The following is a 25,762-nucleotide window of genomic DNA, read 5'->3' on the forward strand; positions in this document are numbered from 1 at the left end:
TGGGCGTATTTGAGGGGCTTTACAGAGCAAAAATGTAAGTACCCAGCCCACCGAGCTGGGAAAAGGGCAAATGGTTGGTGGAGAGAGGCCGGAGCAAAAGAAAACAACGTTGGGGGTCATGCATGGCCAAGTGTCCCAAAACAGGCAATGGCCGGCCTAGTTTTCTTAGGATTTCTGTTTGCAAGAAACGCGCCGTGCTTCGTCTGCGGTCCGTCCGCGTGCCCGGCTTTTTTTCTATCTTTCTTTCTCCTTTTCTTTTCGTTTCTTCTTGTCTCTGAAGGTTTGCTTCCTTTTTTCGATTGTTGTCTTGTATGTAGCGCGCCAGGCGTATGGTGCTTTGTTTGGGACTGTGGTTATCCTGTATCCTCCCCCGTACTGGCCCCACTGGTCTCGTGATACTGCTCAGCTGCACCATGGTAGCGGGGCGACCGAGCACTCAAAAGGCAACAGCGACGTCTACACCTGGGATGAGGTTAGAGAACGAGATGGAAAAGCACAGGAAAGGAGGCAAGAAACAGGTTAGGAGACATCTTCACCTGGTGGTTTGGACATCGGTGTCCGGCATGGGGGTCGACAAGCTAGTCCGCTCTGTTGGCCATCCTTCTCACAACGTTTGCCTCCTGTCTTGCATAATTCCACGCTATCCCACGCCTTTCCTATTCATCTTCTTGTTTCTTATAATGGGTGGGGAGGAACCAAGACCACCGCAAAAGAAAACCAAGTGCCAGCTCTGGACAGACGCGTTCCCCGTCTGTCATCGCTTCAACGTTAGTAACTGCCTGGGCCTGGTCGTAAAAGAGGAACATATCCCCTGTTCACCCATTTGTACTAAAGACAAGTCAAGAAAACCCTATGCCCGGGAGAAAGTGTAGGAAAGAAAAGAAGAAGGAATAGAAAGACAAAGTGCTGGAGACCCATGCGGTCTCGGACTGGGGCGGGTTGCAAAGTCAACGAAGAGAAGACAAAGTAAGAAAGAAAGGATCGACGTCCTCGGTGAGAGGCCAGCCGAATACCAAGAACGCAAACACGGGGGAAAGCAGACGTGCTGCCGTAGCGTGAGGGTCATGGCGGCTCTGGGTTGCGACGGTCGGAAAGCACGGTGTAAGGCGAACGTCGAAGTGAAATAAGTCATATGACGGCAGGGTAGGATAAGACAAGGTAGAACCGTCGCTGAGGCCTGCTCCTGCTCGAACCGGCGTGAGACAAGCAGAAACCTGTCTGTGCCACGCCGTTTGTTGAGTGCTAGACATTCGTTAGCTTCTTCAGGGGGCCTTAGCAAAGAGAAGGGGCGAAAAAGAAAAGGCAAGTCAGAATTGAGAAATCAAAAGAAAGGGAAAGACGAGACGAAAAGAATTTTGTAAACTCAGTTGCACTGTCTCACAACAAGAGAGGTTGACGTTCAAACGGTCAAAAACACGACCCCCAATGCAACTTGATTCACCCGAGAACAGCATTACCAAACAAACGACGAACATGGGGGCATGGGGGGTTGGACCAGGAATGGAGTGGGCTCGGGAGACACAGCGTGCGTTGCCGCCTACTCACCGCTCCTTAAACATATGCACGGCTTGTTCTGTGGTTAGATCTCTTGTGTAGTTCGGTTGTTTTTGCACATTAGCGGTGTCTCACAATAGTTCGTTTTAGTTAGATAGTCGTCGTGTTTCCCCTTTTGTTTCCCTGTTCTTTTATTTGTTTCAATTTCTTGGGTGCGTCCGAGCTCGCTGTCAGTCCAGTGTCGCTCCGTTTCCGTTAATCGGTGTTGTGTTCTCGGTGCGTTGTCAGTTACCAAAGCGCTCTCGTTTTGTCTCCTTTTTGGAAAGTAAAGAAATAAAATAATAAAATAATAAAATAATCTCCGTACGACAACAACAAAAAAAAAGCACCACAAAGACATATCCAAAAAGTAAAATAAAACAGTCAGAGGTGATTGGGATCCAATTTTCTCGTATAACCGGCATCTATCCATAGTCCAAGGGGTGGTTTTCGATAAAGTCGGGCGCCATGTGGGTTGACAGCTCGTGCTTCAATAAACTCAGAAAGAAGTGGGTGTGAAAAAAAAGTCCGAACGCAATGTTTTGATCTTTGAAAATAAACAAGGAAATAAAAGAGAAGCCAAAAGGGTACAAGAAAGATAGAAAAAGCAAATAAGACCCCGACAATAGGAGTTGTAAGGCGTCATATCCTTGTCCTTGCTTGGTCATGCAGACAAGTCACTGCAACATTCTGCGCCGATTCCCATTTTATGACCGCGTGGTAACCCCATTTTCCAAATCCAGCTCCCCAAACTCCAAGATGGAAGGCGTCTTGTATCGCAAGTGAACTGACGAAATGGAAAAGATCAAATTCCAGAGAGGGAATTGGTAGAAGAAAACCGAGACAGCAAGACAAAATAAGAAAAGCCAGAAAGAAATATAGCACACAAAGACCCAATGGACCAACCTAAACAAAAGTGCAAGACCGAAAACAATGGAGAACGACACAATAGAAGAGAAATCCGAGGAAAGGAGAGCGTGGAGGTAACAGAAAAATGCCCAAAAAACTGCAATCTCAGAAGAGAAACAAGTGTTGTAAACGTGACAAACTGGGACAGAGGTTTCAAACGCCTCTACCAGTTGCTATTCAGCGCTTCGTGGCCAATACAAAGGGCGTGTGCATATGCGTTACTGGCATCAGATTACCACCCGGAACGGGAAGTCGACGGGGAGCTCGGGTTGGATCCCCCCGTCAGCCAGGCCAGTGCCATCTCAGCAGCATCTTCCTTTGCATTGTTGACGTTCTTACCATCGTACCAATACCGCGCCGCAAAGACATATCCGTAGACGGACACCCGGCTTGACCAGGCAGTGCGTCCTCCTATATGTGCGGGTTAAAAAAAGGGAAAAAAAATCATGTGGGCTGACCACATAACGGGTTTTGGGATGTTGGAGACTGAGAGAGCGACGGCTTGACCGTTTCTCCGGCAGAATTTGTGGGTGGCACATACCTCGCTGATCGGAAACGACTTGGAAATCTGGGGGGTCGATATTGCAATCGCGGCAGGCTTCTATTGGGGTTGGTTAGATCTGGCTTCGTGCCGCGCCGGAGAATATTTCTCAGTAGATGGGTGTGGGAAAGAAGGATGCTCATCGAAATGGGCAAGACCATCAGAAGTTGTCTTTCCTCATTATGGATTACCTGCGTACTTACCGATGAGTCTCTCTTGCCACGCCGAAATGTTGGCCTTCTTGGACGGCCCAGAAAAGGGGGAAGAGGAGCTGGGCATGTTTGGATCTGGTGATTGAAAGAGATAAAAATATGTAGATAATATGGAGCCGTGAACAAAGGAGATGAAGAGTTCGTCGTGTGAATGATAGCTATAGGTAAAGAGAGGTAAAGACGAGAACGGGTAAGGTACGACGAAAGAAGGATAAAAGTAAAGATGTTTTCCAACAGAAACGATTCAGTTTGCTGAGTTGAGAGTTGGCACGAAGAGAGGTGAAGGTCGACGATGGGTCTATATACTTTTTGAGCGAGGAAACCCTTGGGTTCACAGTGTCCGTCAGAGACACATCCAAGCAAGTCGACTGTCGTGGCAGCCGTTTAGTGCCCAGTGCTGCAGTGGGGATTTTGTGAGTGACGTTTGGTGAATTGTTTGAAAAATTTCGGGTTGTGGATGGATGCGTTTTCCTCGCCCTGCTTGTTTGTATTCTCTCGGGAACGGGCAGCAACAAAGGTTACCAAAAAGATGTTGTGTCCAAGAAAAGGAAAAGAGGTGGCCAGGCCGGCGAGGGAGGGGGGTGTCCGTTGGCAGACGAGACCTGCGTTTATGCTGGGCTGACGCACTTGGCTAGAAGAACGGAAACTTGGGCTTTTGTTTTCTTCTTGGCTCTTCTTCTCACAGTTCGCTTTCCCTGGTCTTCTTTTTTGTTTCTTCTTCCTCGACAGTGGTTTTTTTCTGAGCCCCATCCCTACTCTTCCTGCAGCTGCAAGCACACCCCCTTGTCTACTAACCCTTGCAAGAGCGTTTTTGACACTTGACTAGAGACGGGAGGATGGTTCTGTTTGAGAGAGACACCTCCTCAAAAAAACCCTCCAGCGTGCCATTGCCGTGGGCCGAACCCAAACATTGCACGCGCACGGCTTTTGCAGTCCTTCTAGAAGCAAATCTGGAGACCGTGCGCTTGAGATACGGGCTTGTTTCTCGACAGCGGTAAATTCTGACTGAATACGGGACAGAATGGGTGCTGGGCTGTCTTCCAGAAAACTAGGCACGCAGGCTCGTGTTGCTTGCCATGAAACGAATTTGCATCCGTCGACGTGTTGTACAAAATAAACAAATGAACTGACGAAAATTTCCTATTTTTTCCGTCAGTGTCTTAAGCTGAAAATGGTTGTCTTGTTCCCCTTCTGTTGACATTTCGTGTAACAAAGGAGCCAAGCGGCATTGGAAGACGGACAAAATATGTCAATAGCCGTGTACACAAAGGCCAACATTCACTGCTTGTGCTCTGTGGAAGCGAAGACAAGGGCACTGGAAGCCTTTCTCCTCACGGCAAGTCAATGAAATGAGTGTACAAACAAATAAATGATGCCGCTGTCGTTAGGCTGCTCGCATAAAACGGAATGCGATGGTTGAGAGCCGTATGCAGGAAACAGTGATCAGCTGGACGTCTTGGGTGCCTTTTGTCAATGCTGCAGTTGCAGTGTAGGTTATGGCAGTAAAATGCCTTTTGATCTCGGCAAGCCAGGCGCATGCTTACATTGCTCACATGTAGTGCAATATCGCTATGTAGCAACACAGCTCTTTGTTGCGCGCTGCTCGCCGCTTGTCAACGAGTGGAGAAAGATCGTTGACGATGCCATTTTGTCAGCCGTTGCACTGCCTTTGTGGGCGGTAGGGTCGATGCAAAAGTGGCGTTGGACATGTCCTTTCAACTGCTGAGGATCTCTGTTTCTAAAGCGGGATGTCATTGGCATAGGCGCCTACCAGTGAAGGTCAGGTTAGGGCTGGAGTCCTCGGACTCAGCTGGAAGGCAATAAGCATGGGTCCAATCTGGAGAGCGCCTGCTCAGGCACCGCAAACCCCACCCTTCCATGCGTTTTCGATCGAAGTTGCCTATATCGTTTGCGGGTAATTGGCCGTGAGGTCGATGATGGGGGTGGGTTCCATGACGGGGATGCAGTAACAACAACGCACCCCATTTTATTCTGCAAATGTAAGGCACCGCAGTCAATGAGACTAAATACAACTCTCCGGGCCCTCGTGCCATCCCATCGGGTTTATGTCCGGCTACGCCCTCCCGTTGGGCAGACATTTGTCGCCTCTTAATATTCTGTACTTTTTCTGACATTATTGAATGAAAAACACCAGCTCACAGACAGTTTTTGCATATCGGGTTGCTAGACAAGTGTCTTTGAGACACAGGATCATATAAATAGCCTGTGGGGGGGAAATGTCCTGGAATGGCAAGCAAGAACGGTGATGCAACAACCAGCAATTGGCGGGGTGAGGGAGGGCGCATGCTGGGATGCATATCCCTTGTAGTGGCATGCAAGCTAACACTGGCTTTTCTACCTCACCACACCCTTTTGCGAAGTCTCAGCGGTCGATTCTGTGAGCCTTATATGTATGCCATGCGTTGGTTTTTTTTTTCGAGTGACGTGGACGTTGCATAAGATTGACAACAGTGGTCTGGCGTCGAGGATTGTGGCGATGCCTTGCATAACTGGTGAGCCAGCTGGGCCAGCTTGTCTATTACCGATTCTTTTGATGCTTTGTGAGTCTGACGGAAATTTGTTTCACGACCTTATTACCGGCCGGATAGGAGAAGAGATTGACTGGAAATGGAAAGCCAAAAAAAAAAAAAAAAAAAAGGAATGCGGGATTGTCAAGACGAAGTAACAGGCCTGAAACATCGGGAGGATATGAACTAGATGTCGAAAGAGAAGGCGGAGATGTTATCCAGAGAGGAGTAAGAACCTTGTGATGTGCGTAGCAGACGACTAGCCAAGATCGGGAGCCGCCGCTTAGCCCGCTTAGCCCGTCATTGGGCCGAGTAGTTGTTGCTGTGTAGCGGATAATGCTCTGGATATGACGCTGTCCAACGTGGACTACAGAGACAATTGTTTGACGGCTGCAGTTGCGGAACCTGACTTGGTGTTTTAGGCGCGTATTCTTTTCATACAGACGGAAAGCGTACTCATGTTGGCGTTCAGGAGCAGAATCGACAGATGCAACAACTCACCACAGTCTGGTTTGCGCCCTGGTGCTAAGACGGCCCGTTCGTAAGGCCGCGATCAGGTCAAAATAAAATGATATAAAACGCCGGAGCCTGCACAATTTACATGTCGGCCTGGGACAGCCGCCCCGTATGCCTCTAGCTGGCATGAGGCAAGGCAGGCCATTGTTTGAGGTCAGCCCTGCCAGCAAGGCACTCCTGCACGGTCGCTTTTAGGGCTACCAAAAACCATAACAGTTCATTGGCCACGACTTGCGTACGCTGTGCGTTTCGCTGGCGAACGGCCGTGACAAAAGGAACAGTTTCGCTGTGGCGAGGCAGGCACCGGTAAAGACAATGGCCGCTCCATTGTATGACCTGCAGGTCGTTGAAACCCAAAAGAAGATTCCACTAGCCGAAGAACAAAGGGCGCACCAAGCATGGAGGTATTTTATGCATTGGGCGTGGCGGAATGATGTCCAACAACGACCAACAGCTAGCCGTGAGAAAGGATGGTCCAGCTGGCGCTGTTCGTGCCGAAGGCCGGTCCCGAGTGGGCCAACAAGTCGAATTTGGGTCTTCTCTTATTTGTTTAGTCAAAAGGATGCCTCAACATTATTCCTGAAAAGGTGATTACCTCAGCAAATAGCTACAATAACTCCTTCGAATTGCAGGACAAAACACACATGGCCATGACGAGATGCCGTTGTGTCTCGAAATCGTGTGGGGAGCACGACTCCTTGCGTGCTTCAAGGCCAGTTGAAGGCAACACAAGGGTGGGAGAGAGGCGATTGCGCAGTAAAAGACAACGGACGACAACGGAAGACAAGGAGAAGAAAGGAAGGACGGCCAAAAAAGAAGGGAAATGGCGTATCGTTACATCACGAGAGCGGAAGGCAGCATATTCGTGGCCATGTTCTTCTGAGGGCAACGGTGGCATGGACAACGATGGGTGGTGCGGTGGGGTCCAAGCAGGTTGCAGGGAGGGTTTGTTCTGATCGCAGGTGAAGACAAGAGATGAAGACAGGATGAAAATGTTGGGAAGCACAAAAATTTGGGACACAGCAGAAATGCAATGTATGGGCGAACAAATGCGGCAATGCCAGATAGGGAAGGAGACGAGAAGAGGCAGGTGCGACCTGACAAGAAGAGGAAGGCACGACCAGAGAGTTATGGACATAAGAAGAGGCAGGTGACAGATCTCTGGACTTGGCAGGTGCGACCATCTTTTCTATCCAGATGCACAAAAATGTGTGCAGGCGACCTGTCGTGCCTTCCCCTTCTTCGACCAAGTTGCACGACAGTGATACCTACGGCCAATTGATGCTATCTCGAACATGCACAGCACGTCTTTCTTCTTGATCAAAAGCCGCATCGCACATACGCATGCACGGCCATGAGAGGTGAGTGGTAACAGTATGACAACGGTAGCGCCAGCTCATACTAGCAGGGACAGGGACAGGGACAGGGGCCCTATCAGGGCCGCACAGAAACGTTCGAGAAGCCAGATACCTTACACAAGAAGGAACAAGAAATAAATGTCAGCTGGCCTCTACATCGGCACTTTCACTGGATGAAGGAATGAAGCTTGGCTCGCCTGGCTGCCGAGAGACTGCCCGAACTCAGACAATGCGGAATGGATGGACCGCGGAGAAAAAGACAGGAAAGGAACCTCAGACGACGTGTGCAGTCCAACCAGCTTGCTTTGTTGCACCACCATTTCCCGTGGTATACTATTCCACTTCACTATATCGAGTCAGCCGCACATTCCGGAGAGGAAACGGTCTGGGAGGTCTAGGGAAAGCATGAAAAGACAATGGATGGACACAACAGCGAGCGATCAGAGGCCGCAAGGCTGTGCCACGAAGTCGAACAAAATCGCCCGACCTTTATTGCACAGCAGGTGAGAGAGTCTAGGGGGGAACGCAACGAAAGAATTACGAGCAGAAGCTAGAAGGGATAGGCCGAGTGAGACGAACATTTGTGTTCCGTGCATCGAAAGATGGCAGGCAAAACGCATGCTGAGCAACCTCTCACAACGGAGTTTACAACGAAACAGATACCAAGACGTTCTGCAGAGTACGACGGTGTTGGAGGACCTATGTCTATGTCTACGGACGAGACTTTGCGACTACATGCAAACGAACAGTTTGGAGCAGCATCGCCTCATCAAAATGACCGGCGATGCCGTCTACGGCCGGCCGTGGTCCCAAGCGGCACATGTTATGGCCTCGGACGTTAAACCGTAGCTCGTTTTGCTAAACACCAAGCAAGTCGGTATCTGGGGCGAAGCCGGGAAACGCTCAGTTTGCCTCTTTGGTCTCGTGTTTCGGTCCCACTACAATAATCTACTCAATGAGGACATCATCACAGCCAGTTCTGGCTAACAACCCTTTCCCAAATGCTCTCGAAAAGAAACTGGATGGACGAAGTAGGTTAAGAGCGCAGGCGCATACTTTGACGAAGCCCTGCTGTGCTCGCCTCTAAGGCGGCATGATCTCTGCTGTCACCCTTCCTTATCCGTTTAGACCGCCGCTCGGTGGCTATGACCTGGCCTTGTTCTTGATCCTGGTCCTCATTCTGTTTTTGGGTTTCAACGTCACCACGCCGTCTTTTGTGCCCGACTCCGACGTCCTGCTTTGTCGTCTTTTTCTTGGACATTTCAGCCTCCATCAAACGCGCTTCATTGATGACCCATTGCACTCGTCGCCGTTGGCGACGGACAATCGCCTCTGTGCGCCGATATGGTATTGTCTCTCGGATGAAATCGCCAAAGGTATCGTTCATACTTTTTCTTGGAGCCCATAGGATACGTTCACCCTCGTGGAACAACTCTTGCTGGCCTTCTACTTCACTTGGGTCAATCGTGAACTCAAAGCCAATCTCTCCCTTTAGTGCATAGTCTATCACTCCCTTCTGTAAATCCTGAAGGGCCACGGCAGGTTCTTCCAGGCTTTACTGTATCGCGGTTCCTTCGCCTCTAGGGCTCTGGTGGATTTCTCGAGCCACCACTGTTCAAAGTTGAGATACTCAAGCCAGGTCATCGACTCCATTTGCTGGCCAGGGTCCTTTCGTAGTTGCAGGGACCGGTTGAAGTTATGAGACGCGAGGCGTCTCTTGAGAGCCGCAGTGTATGTGGAGAATGTTTGGTCTTCACCGCATTGCCGAAGGTCTGGCTTCAGCTGCCATAACCGTCTTGTGTTCGCTTCGAACATGGGATGGGCTACCTCCCGGTGTGCGTCCATTCGCTCGTACATCTCCCGTCGTGCCTCGAGGAAGAGAGGGAATCCCCCATCGCCATTGGGGTCCCCGCGCTGGCTGCATTGCCACTTTTGAAAGTCCCACCAGCGTTCAAGTTGCCTCGAGAACACCGTTTCTACCTGCCCTATTCGGTTTACGGAGTCTGAATCAGTAAACCAGGGCAGAATGGCAGTGATGCTCGCTGTAGAGCCCGAGTCATCCAGAATTTGCAACAGCGCCTCGATCGAGCAGACTGCCCGGCCGCCTAGTTTGTGGAGCACATGGTAGCTTCCAATCTCAAAGTCCATCTCTCCAGTCATCACCGGCGGAGTAGGAGATCCTCGGATAGACTCGGGAGGCGGGCGTGGAGGCCCTCGTTCAACAAACCCGTCTGAGGTCACGTCCAAGTTGTTCAGACGAGAAAATAGCGCGCTCACGTTGACCGGTTGCGGTGTGGCGGTTGCAGCATCGCCAGCATCCCTGCCAACAATCATGCATTAGTGACGTCCATGATGTGGGCAAGTGAGTACGAACTAGTATAGTAGTAATACTGCGCAGCAGTAAGAGGTAGAGTACAAACGCTTCTTACCTTAGCCTACGCAGCAGCTCGTCGCTTTGCATCTCGGAGAGCTTCTCCATGCCAGTAATGTTTGAGATGTTAAACACCCCATTACCGGAGCCGCTGCTCTTAATGTACTCGACCAGCTCGCTCATTTTGACGTCCAGGAGATATGCGGCCGCGAAGACAGGACCGCGAGACTCATCGAATGACATTTTGAGCCGGAATATGCGATGCCGCGTGCGATGCCGCGTGCGATGCGAATCGGGCGAGGGACAATATGGCAGAGGCCGCGGAGGTGAATGAATGAACGATGGCAAGATCGCGCAAGAGGGCACAAGACTGATGTTGACAATAGAGCAACACGAGGCCACAACATGGACCTGTCTATTTGGTTTGAGCTGGACGGCCTGACGGCGTCGTCCTCGCCCCACTTTAAATAGCTCGTCTGTTAGCAAAGATACTGATTATATAATACTCTAGCACCTGATTGGCCAACTAAAGCCTAAAAGACCACTTAGAGTTCGGTCCGGCCCGTAAACATTGGGACTTTTCGGGCAGCTCACTCGCTCTCTCAGGGGACAATGTTTGATAGTGTTTCCTAAACGGGCCTTACAGTATGGCGTATTGCTAACGTACAACATATTATATCCACGATATACAAAGCACAGGATTTCTCTTATCTGCTAAATTCTGCCTTCCTAACCCATAGACAACCGAGGCCGGTTTTCTCTGTTTACTGGTTGCAGCATCTTTGAAAATGTGCCTTGCGTGGCCTCGCCTACTGAAGCCGACTCTGAGAGCGACTAGTGGACTTCCAGCAGAGAGATCCCAATGCCAGGGCGTGTCCTTTTGCGCGCTGATCGAGGCGTTGCTTCTCCCATTGGTGACGTCTGCGTGGTCTTTGTATCCTCATCTTGGATGGCGCGGCCGAGAAGTTTGTGAACCAAGACATAGACGTTGTCGGCCTGGAGCTATACGCCTTCCACAACATCTGCATCGTGGCGGCCGGGCCCAGGACTCCCTGGCTCGCCGCCCAACAAGGTTCCTTGCGGTCGTATAACAAGAGAGCTGTTCAGCAGGATATTGGCCGGCTTTATATCGCGGTGTGCGACCGGTGGTTCGAGCGCATGGAGACATCAAAGGGCGGAGAGCAGTTGGCAGAGGCTTTGGGTGTTTTCGAACGTGGACAGATCGGTGTAGTTCTCGAGGTCGTCTCCGGGAACATACTTAAACCTTAGCTGAGGATGAGTCAAGTAAGTAGGGCCGAGGAATTCCACAATGTGGTCCTAGCGTGTTTAGGATATTAGCACGACATTGAAGCCACTTTTATGATGCTCCTGTGAGGCACTTGCGAGCAGCACTACTGTAGTACTTACATAATAGACGCTCCCCATAATCCGGGCCTCCTTCTTCCAAATGTCCATATCGACTGGGCCTGTTGCAATATACTCCTTTTTCGTTCCGATATTGCGTATTCCTTGTCAGTCGTCACATTCCAAGCGTATGTGACCACACCCAAGCCTCCGTGCCAAGTATCTTCATATAGAGAATGGTGCGCGAGGAGCTCAATGTCATAGGTAGCTGAGAAGAGAGTGTGATGCTTTGGCAGCTTTGTAAAACAAGTGATTCGGAGAGATTCTTGGGATCAGCTGTGCCGTTGCGAAACTTTGATGCCCAATCGACGTAGTCCGAGGATGTGGTATTGCGGAGGGGGATAACATTTTGTAATATGATAACGGGCTGTTTGTTGTTGAGAATGCTAGGACCTTGTAGAAGCCAGTCGAATTTCGACTTGCATTGTACGTCATCCCCGCCATAGGCAGCCTGAATCCCATATGCGGAACCTAGATCCCTCCTTTACTAAAAGCCGGTTCTGGTCATCAAACGTGAATGCAAGGTGGAATCGACTGATGCCGGGCAGACTTGGAAGTAACAAGTCGACGTTGTCATCGCAGCCGAGCACCACGCTTAGTCGACTCCGTGTACCGTGGCTAAATCGCACTTCTAAGATAGGGCCGCTCTCAAAATTGCCATCCTCCTCTGGCTGTTCTGTTTAATCCCTCTCCCGACGGTCGACTAAAGCGTCGTTGCGGTGACTCGGCACAAATCTTGATTTATTCTCGTCGCGGGAGATGGCGGTGGATGCCTGCGCCCCGGCATAACCGTCGCTGGGGTGGAGATAAAGAATGATACCGGGGTCTTCCATGGCAAAACAATATCCAAAGTGTGAATTGTGAGAATGAAGTGGTGACGAAACAAATACAGACGTATTGTTTTGCTAAAGAGAGGTATTTCAGCCAGAAACCTCCGAAGCCAATACAACTATCGTGAAATAAAATATGAAGAAGAAGTAAAGGAAGGAGGAGAAGATGTAGGACGACGAGGGCAGCCTTGTAGATCACGCCATACATGACTTTGACATCCGCTTCGATGCCTAGTTTCTTATGCCTTTCACATCTAGTGCAGCCGCAACCTTTGGATCTCGGGTTTCAACGACACCCTCTTCTTCTCGTTGTCCAGCAATTGAGTGTATATTATCGGCCTCTGCATGGTAGCCTAAAGCAACCTTATCGCTTCTGTTCGTTGATCCAAGGCCTTATTTCGCGTCAGCCGTTCTTGAATGGCTAATATTTGCGTTTCGACTTAACACGGTCTTTCAAAAACCAGTGGTTAGAATTCTCGGCGTGAAGACATGAAGACATGGGATAAAATATGGATGGAGCAAAAAAGGTGCTCGCTGAAGTCGCCACTCGTCGTGTCACAACGAAGATATGGTGTTGCTTCGATGTGCGTTTAGTGGATGACCTTGTCGCCTGGTTTTCAAACGTCTTTCGAAGGCAAGGATCGCCAAGTTCCGCGGGCTTCCGCCAAAGAGCAATACCCTTCGCCTCTCTTCCACTACAAGGCTGTGGCTGAAGGGAAGAGAAGCACTGTGAAACGTTTCAGGCTGATCGTGTCTTATCCTTGTGACCTTTAATTAGTCCATTTGCAGACAAAAACAGAATCTAGTCACCAACAAGGCTACGGCGTCCTGCGGGCAGTTACCGGAAACGTGTTGGTACGAAGAGTTTGCCTCTGCACAGGAGGCTGCTGAAGTTTATCCCACTCAAAGCTATATAGAACAGACAAATTTCGTCTTCTAAACTCACGAAGGATGTGGGCGAGCAACCAACTCTCTGCATGTTGGAGGGACTCGCTTTTTCTACAGGACACGTATCTTACCTCTCATGCAAAACATGGAGTACATCTGTCTTTGACTCAAGCCTAGAAAGATCAGTATAATCTCTCGTATCCATCTTTGCCGCAGTATATTTCTCTAATTTCTAGATCGTTTTTCTTTTCTTATATTTTCTTTGTTCCGTTCCTTTCTTGGCAGGAAGTGGTTAGCACCTTCTGCAACTTTTCACTAGTCCGTCACCTGTACAGTGGCAAGAGCCTCCAACAATAGCGCCTCTGGCGTCACGGGCAGCTACAGTCCCATGCCGGCGGTTGGAGAAAAAGTGGGTATTTCGCTCGCCTGCCAGGCCCTCCTGCTTCTCCGCAGCTTCAGGCACCTGGACCTCGGTATGTTCCCTATCAGCCGAGCGGCCCCTCCTCCACAACGTGACAGCATATTGTCCGCGGTCCGCTAAGAGTCAGGCGAGTCATTAGCAGCCCCATTTCGCTCTTTTGTGCAGGAACGACGAGGCAGGAACGGCCAATCTGCCATCCACTCTTTCCGCGCCTTCTTTTATCTCTCACAACGCATCGCCTTTTCGTCTTTCGTGTTTTCTTCTTTGACGTACTTTTATTCCCGTTTTCTTCTTTCTACCAATCCCACCCAACCGACCACTCCTCCACACTCCAGCGTACCGCCACAATGCCGTTCAACACTGAGCTCACCAGACGGCTGGGGATTACCGGTATGCTTCACTTGGACGGCGTCCCTCCATTTGTCTGAAAATCCAGGACAAAGACACCATCAAACAATTAATGCTGACTCGATGCTCTTCTTTACGATACAGTCCCCGTCGTTCAGGGCGGTATGATGCATGTCGGTACGTGACCATCTGAACATCCTCTTTCTCCATTCGCTGCGAGCAGCCGTGCATTTTGCATGTGACAGCGGCAAAATCGCAAAATGGCGTCGCAACGAACTGCGCGACGACGCGACGACGCGCCGACGTCACGGCGCCGACACTCATGCCCAGATACAAACAGCTAACATTCTCCAGGCTACGCCGAGCTGGCGTCCGCCGTGTCCAACGCCGGCGGTCTCGGTATTATCACGGCTCTCATCTTCAAGACGCCCGAGGAGCTCCGCGACGAGATCCGCCGCTGCCGCACCATGACCAACAAGCCTTTTGGTGTCAACATCACCCTGCTGCCGTCGCTTGCCCCGCCCAACTACGCCGCGTATGCCCAGACGGTCATTGACGAGGGCATCAAGGTTGTCGAGACCGCCGGCAACAGCCCCGGCCCCGTCATCGCGATGCTCAAGAAGGCCGGCATCATCATCCTGCACAAGTGCACGACCATCCGCCACGCCCTCAGCGCCGTCAAGCTGGGCGTCGATTTCCTGTCCATCGACGGCTTCGAGTGCGCCGGCCACGTCGGCGAGTCCGACATCACCAACTTCATCCTGCTGAGCCGTGCGCGGCAGACGCTCAAGATCCCCTTTTTGGCCTCGGGCGGCTTTGCCGACGGCCAGGGCCTGGCGGCCGCGCTGTGCCTCGGCGCCTGCGGCATCAACATGGGCACGCGCTTCATGTGCACCGTCGAGTCGCCGATCCACAACAACATCAAGGAGGAGATTGTCCGGGCGCAGGAGACCGACACCGCCCTGGTGCTGCGCCGGTGGCGCAACACCACGCGGCTGTACCGCAACAAGGTGACGGAGGAGGCGCTCAAGGTCGAGCGCGAGAGCAAGTCGGGCGAGTTCTCCGAGATTGCGCCGTTTGTGAGCGGCGCGCGCGGCCGCCAGGTGTTTATCAACGGCGACCCCAACTACGGCGTCTGGACGGCCGGCCAGGTCATTGGCCTGATCCACGACATCCCGACGTGCGATGTGCTAGTAAAGCGGATTGCCAAGGAGGCCGAGGAGTCGCTGCGGGAGAAGCTGTCTCTGCTGCAGCCGGAGAGCAAGTTATAAGCCGACCACTGGCAACGTGTTTTGTTTGCTGGCCGAGAAGCTGAGCGGGCGAAGCGAGCGTTTTTCGTTTTCTATCGCATATGCAGCCGCACACCGTAAAAGGGTGGGATGGCGGTAGTGTCCCAATTTTGAAGCAAAATGCTGGTGCATATTCTGATGCATCTATTCTGTAACTATACTACGTACTACGTACCGGCCCATTAGACGAAGAACAAAAACAGATATGCCATATCCTTACCAATGTGCATATGCTCGTCCCAATTGGCGTCCAACTGTGCCGTCTTGTACAACGTTGAAATCCTGTTCTGCAGGCAGAATGGGGCCCTGGCCGGAGCCGAGCTCGACCTCTCGCACGAGGAGATTCCAAGACCAAACGCCAACCAGATGTATCGTTTTCACCATGTGCCTACTGACGCAGTCGAGATTGCGGAGGAATATGCAATTGCATGCGGTTTGTGTAACGCTGACGAGACGAGACAATAAACCAGGCATCCAAAACCAAGACATCTGTCAGCCCCAGGGAGAAGGGCTGTTGCACGTGGATATGTATTCTGTACGAATGTAGAACAGACAAGTTTAAAACCAATCACGAAAATAGCAACATCTTCCCAATAACAAACGCCATCGAAAGACACATCACGCTGGCCCTAGGGAAGGTTGTGGCGGCGGCCGACGCTCGCTGAGCACACCACACGCAGGCCACTCAATTGCTAGCCAGGGCAGATTGCTCATGGGTTTGATGAAGCCATTGACGGTTATCACTTATACTAGGAAGATGAACCGTTTTCAGTCCGGATTTGCCCATCTGTGTTGGTGGCACATATCGCTGCAGCATACGAAATACATATGCACGCTCGGCAGCCACCGCCAACAGGGCACGGAGTAATTACCGCGTCTGGCATGCGATTGGAAGACCGGAGGCACGTCTGGACTAAGAATCATGTCGATGCAGATGTAATACGACGTCGGTCACGGCGACATCAGCCAAGGCGGCAGAAGCACGCCGACATGTGCAAGTGAGAAACCGAAAAAAAAGAGAGAAAAAAAAGAAAAAAGAAGAAAAAAGAAGAAACCAATAATCTGCCTCAACCCACCAAACGGTCACGCGGTAATGAGTGGACAATGTGACTCTCCCTCGAAAGCAGTCGTTGGGCGACTTCTAGTGGGCGGGGGGATATGACTGTGCTTCCGTATGGCCCCATTTTGGCATTTTAGTGGGGGTGCGGTCTCGCCCTACTAGACTTGGACTATTTCGTACTGGACAGACACAGACTCAGCGAGCAAGAGCAGGCCCCACCGCCCAACACACCCCACTGGACGCTGGCACTTGGGACTTCTGGCGGCCGCACAGGAACGGCATGGCTCAGCACTCTAAATTGGGTAGGCGCAACCACTACGTCGCCCGCTAAAAGGCCTGGATGGGAAAGGCACGCGCGCACCATTCAATCGTTTCCTACTCCGAAATACAGCGCAATTACCATGTCGTGTACGTATCTTACGTACACGTAATTATTCCGTATTACAGCTCTGCCTCCAGAGGGCTGTGCAGGCCAACTTTTGCGGAGAACCACTGCAAGGGCGGCACTTTACGCCCCATGCAGCACAGGGCAAGGCCCAGAACGAGAACGGTTCTTGGCGCGCCCACTATTGCGCTCTCTACAGGGTTATCGTCGCTATCAGGAAGCTTGTCCCCCTCACCGTTCCATTCTCTCGTTGCTTCTTTCCCTCTTTTCTCCCACGTCTCTCACCCTCTTTCCCTTTTCTCTCCACGCACTTTCCTCGCAGTGCTTCTTCATTCTGTCTCCTTGATTGCCTTGGAAAGGAAGCTGCGACTGCCCCGCGACCTCTGGAAACGATCATCGCCAGCTTGCTGGACCTGACGGCGGCGGAAGGAGCCACGCTTGTTTTATCTAAAGTGGGGAGGTACGGCTCCTGCCCTTTCAAGCTCCGAATCAGGCTCTGCTGCCCTGCTGCTCTCTGCCCAAGTGCGGACCACATCGCGGCTCCCAGTCCTTTTCTCTCCCTTTCTCTTCGTCATCTTTATTCGCATTCTCTTTTGCTCGCATCCTCTCTCGCACACAACACTGCTGTTGTCATCAACTGGACGCTCGGTAGCTTCCAACGTACCATTGCTTCCTAACCGCCCCACACGCCCACGGCCCAAGAAACAAAACCAATCCGAGGAAAGGGTCGATGTGGCTCGAGAATCATCTCGTTTTTGTCTACCTCACAACCCCGTACCCTATTCCTCGGCCTCTGCGTCTGTCTCAATCCTGTACAACCTTGCGACGTTCTCAGAAACCTGCGAACTTTCTGCAAGGCTTGTAAATTGCAACAGACGCCTGCCAACCACCACGAGCCGTGCGCACGCGATCGACTGGCGACGGCGACTCGACTGACAACAACAGCAACAACATACCTCGTGACCCTCTTCGATACACGATGCTGATGCTCCAGGCCGTCTTCTCTCTACTGCCTCCGACCATCATCCCGCGATAGATCTCGTCGCTCGCACGCCGCCGAACGATTCCATATCTAATTTGCATCTCAGCCGCCATTTTATGCTTTGTATTCCCACCGTCTCATCGCACAATTCGCGCACTTCGAAGCGCGCACACGACATATCTCGACACGCGCAAAGTCTTGAGCACCCATCTGTGCTTCTCTTCATCATCTGCCCTACGGGCCGCCCTGTATTGTCCGTTTGACAAGCCCTTGTGCAGCCGCTCCGAGTCGCTTTGCTAGTCATTATCAAGCACCCTGCCAAGCTGCCAAGCTGCCAAGACGTGGCCTTCTCCTCCCCTGCCCTACCTTCACTGTACCAGTTTTGCTCGTGGCTGGCCTGGCTTGTGTCTCGCCCCGCCACGTGCTGCTCAGCGCTTCAGCTTTCTTTGCTCCCCCCTCACCACGAGCTTCTCGACGTTTTATCTGTAAAACAGAGCATTTGTGTTTGCCGGGTTTAGTTGTCTGCTGCCTGCGTCATAGCATCTCCATCTCTTGAGACGAGACTTGTCGGCCTCGTCCTCGGAATCTACGTTGCGAACCGAATCGAACTTCTCCACCACTCGTCGCTGCAACACTCGTCGACTCGGCAGTTACAATCGCGATTCTGACTTTGAACATCGACTTATTGGTTATTCGCCTATACACAGCCGATTCACCTACCCATCAGTTGCTACCATGGCGCACAAACCTATGTCGATGGAGGCTGTCATGGACGAGGAGCGCCTTGAGGTCTTGGCGCTGCTTGGATCCCGTTCCGATCGCAGTCGCCGGTCGTCGAGCATTGCGAGCGCTGGTAGGTCCACCTCGCCATACTCGAATAATCCCCGCTCGCCCATGCGCTCTCCCATGCAGAGCATTCTCGATTACGACGACCTCGAGGCCCCTCCCGAAACGTCCAATGCGTCGGCTGCAGGAGCGTCCAACGCGTCTCGCCAGAGCTCCCCGCGCCCGGCAGTGCAACAGATACGGAGCATGCTGGACATCGACCCTGTCCGACCTCCACCCGTGCCCATCCGCAGCATGCTGGATGTCGACAGCCCGCCAACGCCCACCATCCAGCCCGTCTTTAGCGCCCAAAGCTCACCCACGGAGCCAAAACAGCTGCCCGCGAGCCACCATCGCCACAACAGCAGTGGCAGCGGCGGCGGCGGCAGCGTACACCACCCGAGAAGCATGTCCGACGCTGCAGGCCACCCTGTCAGCTTTGGGCCCCGGGCGCACCAGGGAAGGTCAGACCGCCCTGACCCCACGGCCAACTACCAGTTCGCTGACATCATCACCAACCGCGAGAGCCCCATTTTAACCAAACGCTCGGGGATGTCGAGCTCGCATGCGGCTGGTCCCGGCTCCAAACGTGGAACCAGCATGGCCGAGGTCATGCGCGGTACCGACGTGAGCAACCTCAAACTGCCTGGCCATTCGCTCCCACTTCATGGACGCAGCGCTACGGGCGGTGTTCGTAGCAAGGGGCCCAGCCACAAGTCCCAATCACCACACAACCGTCTCGGCGTACGTACCAAATCTCCGCACACAGGCATCAATACGCGAGCTCTCAGCCCCGCCGGCGCTGCGTTTCTCGCCGACAGCCAAGGCTACGACATGCAAAATGCCTACCGGCGACTTTCTGATTTCAACATTCGGCGCGCCGGTGGTGGCAGTCTCAGCGAGCTGCCCATGCGAGGCTCGAGTACGAACGGCAGTGGTCGCTTGGCAAAGGATTACATGAGCCCCGATGGAGAGGAGCTACTCGAGGACAGCAGCGAGGACAATCACAGCTCTTCGTCGGACGAGGAAGGCGAGCGTGGCCGTAAGACAGCTAGAAGCTTTACCGACGAAAAGAGCCCGCCACCGTCCGAGTCGCCCGTCGATTCTCGCAAATCGGGCCGCCAAAGCTTGAGTCTACTGGCCGCGGCCGAGGAAGAACGTAAGTCACTATACAAAAATACTTTTGCATAACCCCCCTCCTCCCCATCCCATTGACACGAAGTTTGTAAATGGTCAGCCACACCTTGCTAACTGCCCCCCTCCCCCCCCCCCTCAGGTATTCACGTGGCAAGTACACAACCGTATAGGTCTCTTCTGGAACCGGAAATTGTTGTCACCAACTCATCGGGTGACAAGGTCAAGGCCAAGTCTGGTGTCCACCCGGCCAACAGCTTTGATGCGTCGCGCTCCGAATCCCGCACGCGGTGGGACTCTGACAACGAAGCTGAATACACCGATATCAAAAGCGCGCAAAAGTTGACGCTGTCGATGACGCCCATTATGTCGACGCCAGCAACCCAGCGGTCCATCCGGATCATCTACCGCGGGGATTTTGCCAAGGTCCAAAAGGAAGCCGGCGACGATGAACACCGCCGCGTCCGCAAATATGTCGTGGCGACAGACCTCAGCGATGAGTCGACACATGCTCTGGAGTGGGCCATCGGTACCGTTCTCCGCGACGGTGACACCCTGGTGGCCATATATTGCGTGGACGAGGAGACGGGGATTCCCGGTGGAACCGACTCTCAAGACGAACCGAAGACGACGCGGGAGCAGGCACAGGCGGTCTCCGCCACGACTGCGACGGGACGGCTCCCCGAGACGCACTCTCTCTCAGCACTTGCGACGGCAACGGCGTCCTCGGCGGCCCTTAGTGTGGCGGCCCCACCCGCGTCGGCTCGGCCGTCGCTCATCCTGCGAAACAATGACAGCAGTGCGCTCGGCACAGGAGCGTCTGCCTCGCCGGCACCGCAGCGATCTCGCGCCGAGGAGGAACGTCATCGCGCCGTTCAGGACATTACCGATAGAATCGCTAGACTTCTGCGGAAGACAAGGCTGCAGGTGCGCGTGATTGTCGAGGTGCTCCACTGCAAGACGCCGCGGCACCTGCTCACCGAGGTGATTGACTTGGTGGACCCGACGCTGGTCATTCTAGGCAGCCGTGGTCGCAGTGCTTTGAAGGGGTAAGCTTCCGCTTCTTTCTCCCTCTTTTCCTCTTTCCTGCCTCGTTCTTGACTTTTTTGTATTGATGACTAACAACTCCAGTGTGATTCTCGGCTCCTTTTCCAACTATTTGGTGACGAAGAGCTCTGTGCCGGTGATGGTCGCCCGCAAGCGGCTCCGGAAGCAGAGCAAGTACAAGCGGACGGCTTTTAACCAAGTCAACAACCTCAGCAACCCAACAGCCAGGAGCCTGGCCAATGCAAAGATCGACTAGTTGCTTCGTTGCCCAGTTCGCTTTATCGGCGGCTTGTTTTTCGTTTCTCAATCATTGTTTTCTCTGTTGAGGAGTTTTGTGTTTTTTCATGGTCAGCGATTGTCGAGCTCATCTTCTTTCCCTCCTCGCTTCCAATGTCTTTCCTGAATCTCTCGTCAGATTTAACTTGTTCGGCTCGTTGCACACTTTGTTGCTCCTCTGTTTTCGTCACTATTGCTATTATATCCCGAGGCCAGGCAGTACTGGACCAAAAAAATAGTCATGCTCAGTTAGCGATAATGAAATCCACGTTTAAACGGTCTCGTGGCAACCTCGCCATCATTTTTTCCCTTTTCAACTGGTCTGTTCACAGCCGATCATACTATCCAACAATGCGGACGTATTTACGTTTCCGTGTCTCGGGTTACCTCACCCGACAAAGTAAAAGACAACTTTGCATATCATTGGTCCGTCGACGAGGACAGAGTGGTGGCGATATCGTCTCCGTAAACAAAAGTCAGAAGACATCACATATGAATGGGTTGTCGTGCGTCACGAAAACCGCGACTGGAGCCAATCAGACAGCCAGGCTCCGAGAGCCCTTTTTGTGTTTGTTTTGCGAGAGGCGCTGAAAACGCGTCACGTAACTGAAGCGAGACGCGTTAAGTGGTTTTTGGTAGGCTAACAGGGGCCTTGCAGTGAACGTTTAGTGGCATTTGGGGTATTTTAGTGTTTTTGTTTACGTCGATTAGTGTTGCTTTGACGCACGTTCTGTTTCCTCTTTTGACTAATACCACCACTGACCGCGATTGTTGTGTGGGGCCTAACTAGGCAGCGACTGCCATATCTGGGAGTCAAGGACTGTTCATGCAAGCACTTTAACACAACAGTTTCAAAAAGAGAAGGGATGATCGTTGTCCGTAGTAGTACGAGTCGCCGCGTAAGAATATCCCCAAAACGCGGCAGGGGCGATGGAGCGTGGTTGGGAAAGTGCGGTTCGGGCAAGTGTAGGATGCGGGGTTCGTACCTGCTTCTCTGGAATGTGTAGCTATGTCGAGGGGCAAATCCAGCCCGGCACGGCAAGCAGGACCTGGCAACCGCATTTGTGACCTGCCGCTGCATCACATCGCCGGAGCCAAAAAAGGGGCACTTCACCTCAAACATTTGCAGACCAGATCTTGTCTCTCCACTGATCGTGTTATTTGAAGCCGCCCGATGCTTCGACTCGAGGAATAGAAGCACCCGAAGAGCGTGTTGAAGCGGCCATCTCGTCGTCATATCGCACTGTCGAACGAGAACCGTTCCACCATTTTCTACCTCATCGTCGAGATCCTCCTCGCTCGCCCAAAGTGCTTTCCTGTTGATTGGACGACCGGTCGCCACTTGTGCGACCTGCAGGAAGACGTGTGGCCCGCCCGCGGCCTGGCCCTGTCGGTTGCTGCATGAGAAGCTTGGGCGCGCCCTTACGGCGATAAAAAAGAGGAGCCCTATTGTCTCACCAGTGCCGTTCCCAGCCTCTCGATTTCCCACACCGTCGAGGACGACAAACAAAACAGAGTTGCGCCAGACCAGAAAACGACAAGTCGATGGGACGACAAGACATCACACAAGACACTGATTGACAAGAAAAGCCTCGACTATCCAGCAAGCCCAGCAAACCTATCGATCAAAGCCTCCTCCATACAGAACCAGCCCATCACTTCAATCGCCCTCCGCCGCGCGAGTAACTTTTCTGCTCCCTTTGCGCACGCCGTCCAGTTGGTGCTCGTTCAGTTGGTGCTCGTCCTTGTTTATTCTTTTCCACCTGTCCCCTTTTGACAGTCCCTCCCGTTGCTCACTGTTCTCTACGACGGTCATCTTCGTCCTTTTTATTTTTGTCTTTTCTCTTCTTTTCTCTTCCCCGTCGTCAACCGCTTTCTGAACTCAGGTTTATTTGGTCCAGCCGGTCTTTCGTCTTTTTTTCATTTCTACTGTCGTCTTTGTTTCTCCCACAGTCTTGTTTATTGCTTGTTTCTTTATGTTTTCTCTCCCTTTTACCTCGTCCCCTCCCCCCTTCATGCAGCCACTCTTCGCTGTCCACAACAACGTGTCTCTGCTGAGCATCAACATTGCCCCCAGCACATTCTTAGCCACCTTGACCTTGGCCCTCGTCTTTCTCTCGCTATATTTGCCACGGCTACCGTCCTTACCTTTACCCCATCTCTTCAGCCTCGGCCGGCGTCGTAAAGGAAACGACGATATAGACACCGTCCAACACAGACGCCAACGCATTGCAGACGGTCTCGGCGACGGCTACGACGAGTACGTCGATCCTCGCCAGTGGCGTAACAGAGAATCTGTCGTTGTCGATTGGCAACATCGTCAACTACCGCCGTTGCCGCCTCCGCCATTCCGACCTCTACTGGGGGGGTACGTCGAGGAGTGCGACGATCGTGAGAAAGAGCGCTTCTCCGGATTTTTCCGTAAGAAAAAAAGCAGCCGGAGTGACCGCGAAAGGCCATCAGCCAAAGATTCGAGAGAGAGACAACGGACTAGGGAACGAGAGAAGGAAAATACTAGTCCGGGAAGTCGCAACAAGTACTTAACACCTCCAAAAACTACATATACCAGCAGGAACACCACCGCGGAAACGACAGCAGAATCGGCCAAGCTGGTGGTTTATAGCAGTCGCCGCAACAACGTGGGCGTATATGACCCTCATAGTCAATCGCCGGACAACAGCGATAGAGAGGAGCGAGGCCGACAGCCTATCGGCATTGACACGAACGACCATGCCACGAATTGGCTCTCCACTGGTATCCTGGGACTCATCACATCCCGGATTCGACCCGGCCAACAACCGACTGCTGACACCGTCCATCTCTCCCCACCGCGAGCACCAGTCGCATTCCCTACACCCGCAACACGTCCAGCAGAAAGTGAACCCACAACCCCCACAGGCGTACGGACAACCGTCGACCCACACCGGCTTCCTCGAAACCGACAGCGAGGGAAACGACAGCGTGGAGGATTCAGCATCTGGCGGTGGTGGGTACAGCCCTCCGGCGTGGCGCCGCCTCGAAAACGGCGACCGTAGCTCAGGCTTCTGGCGCAAAAGTGACAATATCCTCGGCTCACCCACTCTGACGACGCCAATGAGAGAGACGGACGACCAGCTACACTACCAGCATCAGAAACAGCAGCAGCAACAGCAACAGAACTCATTACCACACCCATCTACATCGCCACGTGCCTTCACATCACACCTTCAACAGCATTTTCAAAGGCGGAAAGAGTCCAGGCTGGGTCGTACATTTGCCTCGTCGCGAGCATCAAGTCCTGGGTTTGATAGTGAAGAGGACGCCATGGTAGACGACATGCTTGGGCCCGACGACGATGACATCTTTGACGACCATGGTGGCAGCTATGCGGACGATACCGTGCTGGAGCGCGCTATGCGCACACGACTGCCTGGCAGCATGAGCCCTGACAAGGAACGAAGCCCCGAACCGGAGCTCGTCTACCCAAGCCCGCTCAGTCGGATGGATGGCATGCGGCTCAAGGCTATGGAATCCATACAGGAGGAGAGGATTGGTTTAGAGTTCCTAAACGGCCAACATGAGACGTCCGACAACTACATTCGATTTGCAGTCCGCTCAGAGGTAAAACACCACACCAAGCTTCTCCATACTGCGGTCGGTTATGTGCGCAGCAGAATCTATTTTGCGACCCGGTCTTGGGCGCACATTCTCCTGTCAGTCGTGGTCGGTATCCTGTCGATTGCGGCCATGCGCGCATTGTCATACGCGGCTGGCTTTCGCGCTGTACCAGACCTCGTCAAGGTGGCGCGCGTTGCACGATCTTTTGAGCCGCTCATCTACTATTCAGAAAATGGCGTGGCTCAAGTGCACGATTTGGAAGCCACCGGTGTGGCCGTGTGGGATTTAGGCGAAAGCGTCCGCTTGAGCAACCTCACATCAGCACCTATTATCGTCCAAGAGCTCGACGAGCTCAGCGACACCCTCCGGGCACTGGCGATGGAACTGACCCGCTTCTTCTCAAACATCGATGGCGACATTGACGGCATTTTGATTGTTATGGAATGGGCACGACGGGAGCTCGGTCGTCTACAGGAACCGCCGACGTCGACGTCGCCTAGTCTATTTCTCATGAAGCCCTTAGCCGCTGCTTACGACAACGTGTACAACTTGCTCGCCTGCGCGGGCCTATTTGAAAACGTCGCAACGGGATCGCCCACGGCTGTGGGCGCCGTGGCCACGACGCTGTTTGGCATGTCCGGCCCGCAGCGCACACGTGCCACGCTGCACCGCACGTTCCACGAGTTCCTTTCAGTGCTCGAGGAGGCCGTCGCAACAGAACTGCAGCACAGCCTGGCCCTCTTTGCGCTCTTTGAAAACATCGACCGCCAGTTTCTCAACCTTGTGCGCACCGTCGCACGCGAGGCCAGCGTCCAGGACGAGCGCCACGCGGATCTATTGGCGGGCCTCTGGACGCGCATCCTCGGCCCCAGCGCCGCCGCCACGGCCAAGTACGAGCAGAACCGCGAGCTGCTGCGCGACGTGCGCGAGAAGACGGTGCGCAACAAGGGCGTGCTCGTCGAGCACAACCACCGCCTGTTGGCGCTGAAGACGAGCCTCGAGAGTCTGCGGCGCAAACTCGTCAGCCCGCTCGTGCGGTCGGTCAATAGCAGCACGCTGACCCTGGACGAGCAGATCCGCGGGCTCGAAGACGTCGGCGCGTACCTCTCCGAGGTCCGTGCTCGCCAAAAGGGCCGGCTGCTGGAGGCGCTCTACGGCGTGGGATCCGTGCGGGAGCGCATTGGCTGGAGTGGAAGCAGCGAGGACGATGTGAGCTAATCGGGAGGCGGTCGGGGCTCCAATGGACGGTGGACAGAAGTAAGGTTGTGAAAATTGTGATGCATTTGGTCGATGTGTGTTACTGGTCTC

The 25,762-nt window shown here is 53.0% G+C and overlaps 5 protein-coding genes across 5 annotated transcripts; 3 read left to right on the forward strand and 2 right to left on the reverse strand.

The window, feature by feature from the left end:
- Positions 1 to 2,674: 2,674 nt before the first annotated feature.
- SPBR_06215 (uncharacterized protein) lies at positions 2,675 to 3,262 on the reverse strand (the record flags this gene model as incomplete). The annotated part of the gene is made up of 3 exons (XM_040764477.1): positions 2,675 to 2,853; positions 2,984 to 3,043; positions 3,187 to 3,262. 3 exons carry the CDS (start codon positions 3,260 to 3,262, stop codon positions 2,675 to 2,677), a joined length of 315 nt encoding a protein of 104 aa, XP_040622205.1.
- Positions 3,263 to 9,103: 5,841 nt separating this feature from the next.
- Positions 9,104 to 10,211, reverse strand: SPBR_06032 (uncharacterized protein; the record flags this gene model as incomplete). The annotated part of the gene is made up of 2 exons (XM_040764294.1): positions 9,104 to 9,917; positions 10,027 to 10,211. 2 exons carry the CDS (start codon positions 10,209 to 10,211, stop codon positions 9,104 to 9,106), a joined length of 999 nt encoding a protein of 332 aa, XP_040622206.1.
- A 3,647-nt stretch (positions 10,212 to 13,858) lies between these two features.
- On the forward strand, positions 13,859 to 15,130 carry SPBR_05969 (uncharacterized protein; the record flags this gene model as incomplete). Its single annotated transcript, XM_040764231.1, has 3 exons — positions 13,859 to 13,901; positions 14,004 to 14,036; positions 14,214 to 15,130. 3 exons carry the CDS (start codon positions 13,859 to 13,861, stop codon positions 15,128 to 15,130), a joined length of 993 nt encoding a protein of 330 aa, XP_040622207.1.
- Positions 15,131 to 18,310: 3,180 nt separating this feature from the next.
- SPBR_05638 (universal stress protein family domain containing protein) lies at positions 18,311 to 20,837 on the forward strand (the record flags this gene model as incomplete). The annotated part of the gene is made up of 3 exons (XM_040763901.1): positions 18,311 to 19,559; positions 19,677 to 20,583; positions 20,666 to 20,837. The coding sequence occupies 3 exons, from the start codon at positions 18,311 to 18,313 to the stop codon at positions 20,835 to 20,837; spliced, it is 2,328 nt and encodes a 775-aa protein (XP_040622208.1).
- A 2,750-nt stretch (positions 20,838 to 23,587) lies between these two features.
- SPBR_05703 (uncharacterized protein) lies at positions 23,588 to 25,672 on the forward strand (the record flags this gene model as incomplete). Its single annotated transcript, XM_040763966.1, has 1 exon — positions 23,588 to 25,672. The coding sequence occupies one exon, from the start codon at positions 23,588 to 23,590 to the stop codon at positions 25,670 to 25,672; it is 2,085 nt and encodes a 694-aa protein (XP_040622209.1).
- Positions 25,673 to 25,762: the final 90 nt, after the last annotated feature.

Source organism: Sporothrix brasiliensis (assembly GCF_000820605.1).
Source record: "Sporothrix brasiliensis 5110 chromosome Unknown Cont15, whole genome shotgun sequence".
In the NCBI taxonomy this organism is placed as follows: Eukaryota; Fungi; Ascomycota; class Sordariomycetes; order Ophiostomatales; family Ophiostomataceae; genus Sporothrix; species Sporothrix brasiliensis.